We start from the raw sequence: 9,610 nt of genomic DNA on the forward strand, positions 1-9,610 counted from the left end.
TTGTTATAAAATTTTTTTTTCTAGCAGCAGAGGATTTTTTTTAGCAATTACTAATAATTTATTTACCGCTTTCAAATCTCTTTAAAAATTAAAAGATAAAGTAATTTACATACAATATTTGAAAGAATAAGTTTAATACTTTCGAATTATAAATTTTTAGGACCTATAAGCCATTTTTTTCTCTGAAAAAGAGGAAAAAAACGGATTTTTAAATTTCTCTGGAGAAAATTAATTTTATGCATTTTCACTGCAAATAAATAATTTACTTGCTTAATTTTTAAAATAAATCTTTGAACAACATTTGTTTTAAAAATGTTTTTGTAAGAAAATTTTCGTAAAATAATAAAAAAAAATAAAAAAGTGGAAAAATAATAATAAAATTGTTATTTTTATGAGTTACTTTACATTTTAAAACTTTTTATTATTTCAATTAAAAAGTTTGCGATATTAGCTTGTAAAACAGTTATAAGTTATGCAATTTTTTCCCTTTTAATTTTGTACAATTTATGTTGATGGCATTTTAAACCCCATTGTTAATTTAAGGTTGCATTTATCTTTGGCAGCAGTTGCCAGTGTTTAAAAATTGAAAAGAAAACAAAACTAGTGTTTTAAAAAAAACAGGGAAAGTCATCAGGCTTAACTTCATCTATGAGGGTTAGAGGTAAAAAGTTCAGCTGTGATTTATTCTATTATTGAAAAGCATCGGAAATTTCATTATTCAATTTATATATTCAATATACTGATTGAAATAAAATGTAAAAATTTTTTTCTTCTCTTCTCTATAATCTATACGTTCGTAGATTTTATCAATAAATTTCACAACATTCAATATTGGCTTGAATCATCCATTACCCTAATAATATATTTCGCTTGAAACCGAATGTTTTTAGAATGTTCATTAACCACAAACATTTAAGATGATGATGATGATGATGATGTCCCCCAATTCCGCTCAACGGATAGTGGAATAAATGTTCATACGAAATTTTGTGGATAAAAATCATCTTGCCCTAATCTTTGGCTTCAGAGAGGTTGTCGTAGAGGTTGTCATGGGCAGAGTCGTGTCACTCCTTTTTGCCATGTCTCCAGATCTACGTATCGATGATCGCTTTTTAGTTTTTACCACTACAATCCACTTATCGGGAGATCCAGATGAATGTTGAAACTAAAAGCAGAAAGAAAAGAGAAGCATGAACCTTATTTTTTTACAGAATATTCTTTAATTCATAGAATATTTCATTCAAGAGTCAAATATTATGGAAAAGTATTCATTTTAAAGCGAAACAGCAGTTAAATATGATGACATGCAGGTACGTCAAAATGAATGCCCCAATTCAGTGTTCTACGCAGCGTTAAATATATGCATTCATTGAAAATGTATAATGCAGAGGTATTATTAGCAAGTTTTGAATAGTCTCCAGTAGATGGCGCTGAATATTCAATCGTCATTCGAAAATAAAACGGGGGAAAAAACAACGCTTTCAATAACATGTCTCTACCGTTATTACTACACTCTTGTCTTGGTCACCACGTTCTCCAAACCTTACCTATGTGATATATTTCGGTTCGGGTTGGTAAAAGATCGCGTTCAGATGCCTCCAGGTTAACGACCACAACTGAGTTGAAAGCCCGTATCACAACTACTATCGCCATTCGAAATATGGACATGCTGCATAAAGTTTGGCAAAAATTACATTTTCAGACTTTAAATATGGAGTAAAGACTTTTCTTCAGATATTCCAATGAATTCTAATTTATTTCTAAGGTGAGCAGAGTCTTCGCCAAGCAGCGAAGTTCGATTCACCGTGTTAAATTTTAAGCGTCTATTCGGATTTCACTTTCTTCGAATGGGTTTATTGGTTGTTTCAGGATGTTGGCTTCCGGGTTGTTGGTTCCGGATATTTGCAATCATTGTGAGAAGTGTATAGCCCCCTAGTGTTTTTTTTCAGTGCCCTAAGAATACCACAAGCTATGTTGTTTTAAGCACCTCACGGAAAGCGACCCAATATTTTTCGGAAATTTTAAGGAAAACTACGTCAATTTTTTAACCCTAGAATTTAATTAACAGCATTATAACTTTTTAACTGAAATTAGAAGGAAATATACAAACCAAATTACACAGAATATACAAAACTGAGGAGAAAATATACGAAACAAGCTTTTTAGATGCTTAATATTTTGGTGAGACAATTTTGGAATCGTACTTCGAAAAAATATAATTGAAGTATGCTTTCAAAAAGACTAATTTACCGTAGCGAAAGTGCATTCAACATTCGCTATATCTATTGTGACTGAATAAAATGTCTGTAATTTCTAGTTGCAGATATTTATGTGTCATAAGATAAAAGATAAATGCAGTTTACAAATAACTTCGACGAAACTAATAAATTTTTCAACCCGGACGAATTCAACAAATTGGGGTCCAACTGTAAAAGTCACCAACTGTAAACTGGGTTTTATTAATGTAGGCAAATGTAATGAAATAAAAAGGTATGACTTACTTTCAAAGAAGTTCCATTCGAGGAAGGGTCTTTAACTTGTTTAACTTTTCCAAGACTTGTAATTCTAACTTGCTTATTCTTTGAGTTTGTTGCTAAGGCTATGTGAGGTTGAGATAATGAAGGCTTGTACTTCTTTGGGCGTAGAACTGTATCAGCATGTGCCATGTAAGGATAGCTGGGTTGGCTGTGGTGGTGGTGGTGGCTGTCATGGTCCTTATTGACAATGATCGGTACAATTTTGGTTTTCTCTACTGGCACGTGTACCACCTTGGTTTTGACCACTGGAACTGGCACATGTACGTGAACTGGTACTTTATGATGTGCTATGATAAAATTAGTGTGGTGTTTTACCCTAAAAAACAGAATTTTATTTGTAAATAATAAGCAAATACGTAATATTTTATTAATTGTAATCGCACGCTTCAGTATAATCACACCCTTTCTTTTTCTTAGATAAGACCGATATATGAAATAAAAACAGTTAACCCTTTGATGCAGATGGGACCTTGTTATGGTGTTCTTTTTATATATTTTTTTTTCTGGTGCTCTAATTACAAACAAAAATATATTTTGGTATTTTTTAATTATAAAAAAACAGTCTAAGAGTTTCTAAAAATATCTGTTAGATAATCGAAATTGAGTTTGTGCTAAAATATAAAATCCAGGAAAAATAGTTAGAAAAAAAAAGTTATTTTTTTTATTCATATTCAAAACATCAATAAAGGATTTAGTAAATTAAAGAAATTTCAATGTTTCTGTGAATGTATATATTAATAACTGTTTCTCTTAGATCTAAGTAACTGCAAATACGTGTAGATTTAAAAAAATATTATTTGGAAATAAGCCGCATTTTGATGATTTTACTTTTGCTGGAGAAAAAGGCACCAGTGTTTCCTATTGTATTTCCTAACCATAAATTAAAAAATTCTAAATAAAACATTTTTCACTTATTTTAACTTAAATTAATATAAAATAATGGAAAAAAGTATTAAAAATTTGTTTAATTAAAATTCTGCGCCAAATGGTTCATTAAACTGTTGTAAGTATTATATTATTTACTTATTTAGTTATAAAATATGAGAAAACAATCATACAAATAAAATAAATGCTAATAAATAACATACGAAAAGGTAATTATTATTATAATGCGAAAGAGTATTTGTTGCTAATTAAGATTGACTATCATGAGTTTCGAGTCTCATAAAAAAGGAAAAAAAAAGTATACATAACCTCTCTTGATTAACTTACGGTATTGGAACATATTTATGATGAACGTGATGATGATGATTATTGCTTGCTGATGCGTGATGGTGACCATGATGGTGATGTCCATGATGATGGACTGGTATATGGACAGGCACAAAATGATGGCCACCACCTCCTCCTCCTTCTTCTCCGCCTTTGGCAAGTGCTTTGGCAATGAGGCCCGCTGTCAGAAGTTTCTCTATTGCACCATTATTGCGATGATGGCCACCATGCACGCCATGTCTGGTTGTTTCCAATATGACTGCTAGCATCCATATGAGCAAACTGTGGTTCCTTCTCCGGCGTCTAAGAAATAAAAATTCATCATTCACTGTAACAAATTATGAACACGATGCAAATTAAATAATATTTTTAAGCAGTCAAGTAAGTATATCTAATAACTATTGCATAAGTTTACAAAGATTGTAATGGAATAATTTAAAATCTTCTCATCATTCTCTCTAATATTATTATCAATTTGCCACTATTTGTACAATATATTAAAATCATTGTCAAGACATATTGCTTCATTTAAATACATCACTTTGCATATTATCAACAAAAAATAGCAATATTTAAAGGCATCATATGATTTGTGTCCAATTTTCCATATGTATATGGACACTAAACTGATATTCTTTAAAAAGGTTAGATATTAATAACTGTATACAAATGCATTGAAGTATTTTCAAATCCTCATACTGTATTAATTGAATCCAAAAAGATCACTATACGATGTGTAGACTAAAACACAAAGTGACGCGAATAAAGCACAAACGAAAGTACAGAAGTTGACATGCTATAGTTTAAATTCTATAACACCAGCGTTGAAGCACCAAATGATAGTAAAGATGTAAAGAGACAAACAAGTCCAAGTGGTATCGCTAATAGGGATCGAAGAACAAGATAATAAAAGAAGGTAGCTATGAAACAGGTATGAGGAGGTTTGGCGTTAACCCCAAGGGGCAGTAGATTAATTTAGAATAGATTTCCAAATATCGGGAAACGATGAGATACTAGAAAGTCCACTAACTTAATTGTTAGAATTTTTTAAAGCATGGAATGATTCCCAGAAATCATGTTTGGTAAATGAAGAACAGTGTTGAATGATTTCAGATGAAGAAATTCAATCCTGGAATTAGAATTCCAACTATTCAGAGTGATGGATGATCGCGGACATCTCTTTCAGTTATATGCATTCGATTATTCATTTTATTTACAAAATATATGATTTTACATCAAAAGAGACTATTTTGTTATCGTTTGGTTTTGTCGTGTGAAGTAATATCTATATAAATCCACAAATAACTTTTCAAGTTGACTATGTTAACGTTACAAATCATTCCAAACTTTTCCTAATCAGTGATGTTTTCCGTAATAATTTTCATACTAGCGGAATACTTGTACATCGTGCGGGTAAAAGGAATTAAAAATAACAATGCTTATAAAAAGCATAACCTGAAACAATTAAAAATTTATATTTATAATTTTTTTAAATTATTTGTTGCGTGTAACCAGTGGTTTTACAATGTAAACTTATATTTTACAAACCTCTATTAAATCACACTGTACAATTTTGAGCGAAACTTGAAAACATAATCCAAAACAAATACAAAATCAAAATCTTTTAAATTAATTATTATTTGAGATCTTTCCCGATGTTTTTCTTTTTATTATGATTATTAAAATAGCTTTATCTCATAAGAAAAAGTAAGGATAACTATACTCAGTTTCCTTCGATACTAAAAATCATGCGATTGCTCACGACCAATTCACTTTATTCAAGATTAACAATAACCAAGCAATCTGCTGTTATTTCTAATGACACTCGTCAACATCAGCAAGCCTGCTTGGCGAAACTAAGCAAATTTAATATAGAGGGTACATTTCTTGTTTTTCAGTGGCGCTATCTATGGTCACATCTCGTTTATACGGCGGAACCATTCATTCATTCACAGATCACAATTTTGATCTGAACGAAAGAAACAATTTCCAATTCAGTACCCCCAGAGGTTTAATTTATTATTCACTACACGCGGAGTCTTTGACCCGAGGGAATCGAACTCGCGACCTCTTGGACATGGTCCAAACGCGCTACCCACCAGGCTATTACGGCCTAAAGCCATCTTCCCAATAAAATAGTATTATGTGGCATAACTTATATTTTTTAATTATTATAGCAGTTTACGCAATTATATTTATCGAAGAACATTTTCAAAAATGTAATGTAAACAAAGCCAAAGTATGAGTACGTGACATTTCAGCATAGTAGGCAGCAGAAGTATTAAAATTATTTCTATCTCTGTCGTGGGATAAGATATCCAACTTATTCCAATGCTCTGTTACGTGTTGTGCTGCTATCTTAAGCACTCAAGCGATAACTTGAGTATGTACATATGTATGCCATTGATGGAAATAGGAAAGCTTCGCCATTCAATAACTGGTATGACTCCATAACTATGCGACACCATAGCACCGTTTATTTTTAATATTTCTTACAGACATTTTAGAAAGGATAAAAATTAAATCTAAATAATTACTTCATAACAAAGTTTTTATTTTTATAAAAATTCAAAAAAATTAATCTAAATGAATATTAAACGAATAACATATTCTTTAACACTACTTAAAATATTACTTAAGACAATCTAACAAAAGGAATATGTTGCCAATAGATAGAGAAATACCCGATTTTTTTATGGTGTCACATTAGAGAAATATGTACACGGATAAGCGCGTAGTTATAGAAAATTTTCGAAACATTTATTCAGCTACGCAAGCGTACGTTGCGTTTACCTATACTCACTTAACATCATCGATCAAAGAAAAATAACGATTGAATAATGTTCATTCAATCAATACTCACTTTTGATTAAAAAGAGCTGTAAGCTAGAAAACATCACGAATGCCATCCTTAAAGCAATCGAAAAAACATTGTCATCTTTTAATAATGCGTAATGTAAACCTAATATAAAAAATTCATTTCGCAAATGTTATTTCTGAACAAACCATTGGCATTTTCGACTGAATTTTCACTGAACTTTTTTTAAAAAAGTCGTAGATTTAAAATTTGATTTCTCAGAAACTATTCAAACGATTTCTCTCAAACTTTGTATTTTGCCATGTTAACTTTATACACCTATGTTATATAAAAATTAAATACCATACAATTCAGAAGTCTTACGATTGCAATTAAATAAAATAATAAAAAATAATATATATTTACTGAAATTTATTTTTTTGCATGAAATTACCATGTCTGATTTCATAACTTATAATGTCGTCTGCATTAAACAATTAGCATATTTTAGATCAGCCCTTCGAACCATTAAGATGGAGTCTTTGAACGTGAAGATATGATTATTAGATCAAAAGTTATTCAGGATGGTCCGCTTTTTTTTCTTCTTCTTAAAGTACTGTACTACGAAATCATTCAAAATATTGAAAGACATTTTCGACACTATTAATAAAGTTAAAATAATTCCTACAATTTTTATTACAATTTGTTGCCCTTTCCGTTGATAAACAAAAGTTGTAAAAGTACAACTCATCAAAAATAAGCTAACTATACTCAGTACCATTCGCACCTAAAATGAAGCGGCAAACTCATGATATCGAAAATTTATCAAAATGTAGCAAATTAGTTTTGTTCTTCAGTACATAACTCAATTTTTTTCAATTACTGTTGATTTTAAATTATTCTGTCTCATCGAAACACGTCTAAATTGTTAACAAAATAAGCACACGGTTACATTTAACTTTATATGAACTAATTCAGTGACGTAGCCCTCATTTTGCACCATGAACTGACCTGATATAACGAATAACAAAATATTTATTTAAAAACGTGAAATGGATTAAATTTTTTAAAAAATTAAACAAAGGACATATCTCTGATATTATCTCTTCGGTAAGCTTTTTATTTTGGACACAGTTCCAAATGCGTGTTATAAAAAAATGGACACAGTTCCAAATGCGTGTTTAAGAAAATGTACATAGTTTAAAATGCGTGGTTAAGAAAATAAACAAAGTTTAAAATGAGTGTTTAAGAAAATGGATATAGTTCAAAATTCACGTTTAAGAAAATGAACACAGTTTAAAATGCGTGTTTAAGAAAATAGACTCAGTTTAAAATGAGTGTTTAAGAAAATGGAAACAGTTCAAAATGTGTGGTTAAGGATATAAACATAGTTTAAAATGAGTATTTAAGAAAATGGACACAGTTTAAAATGCATGTATATGAAAATGGAGACAGTTCAAAATGTGTGTTTAAGAAAATGGGCACAATTCAAAATGCGCTTTAAAAAAATGAACACAGTTCAAAATGGGTGTTTAAGAAAATGAATACAGCAAAAAAAAACTGCATTTAATGTTTAAGAAAGGAGTTTTAACTTTTATTTTTCTTAATTTTTAAAAAATTAAGCATTTCTTACTTTATTTTACCACTTTGTCTTTAAGTGGTTTAGAAGCTGGAATTTTCATGCATGCATATTTTTTTTTGGAAAACAATTTTTAGTGGTGGTTGCGCAAAAATTAAATTATCGACCTTTGTTTAATTTTCGTTACCATTTTTTAAAACTTACAAGGCCCGTGGGAACCTTGATAATCATTACCAGGCAAAGTCCTGGGCATCAAGGTCTGATCGCTGTGTAACCTTTCAGGTTGTGTAACCAAACAAATGTAACCTTTCAGGAATCTCTTCATAACTTAACAATCACTTAACAATAAAATGAATTGAAAAAATGTAAATTCGTACAACGTTAATTTAATACCACTATTACAAAATTATTCACTGTAATAAAAATAACATGAAAAACTTTTGGTATTTATAAACAACTATTTAAGAAGAATTTAGCGTATCAAGTGGTTCCATAAAATTTGTAATGCAGAAATCCTTTGAAAAGCAAAACAGAAAACGATTGATCTGGAAATTAAGAAACGTAAATGGAAATAGATTGGTCATGTTTTACGTAAACCTGAAACATTTAAAGTGAAGCAAGTTTTTAATTGGAACCCTCAAGGCAACTGAAAAAGAGGAAAATCTAAAAATACTTGGCTTCAAGACGATTGTAAATAAAATGAAGCCACCTTTCCAAAAAAAGAAATTTTTTATTAAAGAAATATACTGAGTGATTAAGACAAATGTACCACATCACATTATGAATTTATTTGGATCCATTAGTTAATTCTTTAAAAAAAAAGAAAGAAACAAACAAATTAACTGGGCATTGGAGCTAGGCTTTTTGTAAGATATTGGAGTTAGGTTGTGGTTAATTTGTATTTTATCAAATGAACAGTAAAATGTAGTTGAATTAGTTTATCTGGTTGTTTCACCTATCGTAAGCGATTGGAAAATTGGACTTTTTTGTGTTAAGCAGCTTTATGATGCTGCCACCCTATGCGTGAATGAGAATATCGCATTATCTATGATCACGAATCGGGGAGTGAAGGACATTGGAAAGTCTTCCTGTGTTGAAAAGAACAGAAGAAATTCTCTGTTGTTGTCAAATCTGGGACTCGAGCTCCGTTCTGTCGATCATGAGACTGACAGATTAGCCATCTCGGCTATAATGAGTACCAAGCTCCAAGGAACTAAGTGGCGTCATTAGGTGGACCTAGTTGGTGTGAAAAAATTCTGGTTGTTTAACCGTAATAGGTGAAAGCAGTTAAAATAAGCGGTTCTTTTCCCACAGTTCACAGTTTAAATACCATCTAATATATATAATTCTCTTACGTGACTCCCAAATTTTGGCTGTATTTCTTTTCTGCCGGTGGCAACGTTTGCTTTGTTTTGTTTACGTTACTATTTCTCTTACACGGCGAATCGACCAATGATTGCCGCTAAAAATGTCACATGCCAAATC

At 30.6% G+C, this 9,610-nt stretch overlaps 1 protein-coding gene across 2 annotated transcripts in view; it reads right to left on the minus strand.

The window, feature by feature from the left end:
* Positions 1-369: 369 nt before the first annotated feature.
* LOC107447716 (uncharacterized) overlaps positions 370-9,610 on the minus strand; it is a 30,703-nt gene continuing 21,462 nt past the window's right edge. For both annotated transcript variants that reach the window (XM_071178108.1, XM_016062712.3), the window contains 3 exons: positions 3,750-4,052; positions 2,502-2,853; positions 370-1,165 (listed from right to left, as the gene is read on the minus strand). In XM_071178108.1, coding sequence (XP_071034209.1) covers positions 1,001-1,165; positions 2,502-2,853; positions 3,750-4,018 — 786 coding nt within the window. In that variant the 5' untranslated portion in view covers positions 4,019-4,052 and the 3' untranslated portion in view covers positions 370-1,000. The remainder of the gene's footprint in view (positions 1,166-2,501; positions 2,854-3,749; positions 4,053-9,610) is intronic.

The sequence above is a fragment of the Parasteatoda tepidariorum genome, chromosome 2 (assembly GCF_043381705.1).
Source record: "Parasteatoda tepidariorum isolate YZ-2023 chromosome 2, CAS_Ptep_4.0, whole genome shotgun sequence".
Lineage (NCBI taxonomy): Eukaryota > Metazoa > Arthropoda > Arachnida > Araneae > Theridiidae > Parasteatoda > Parasteatoda tepidariorum.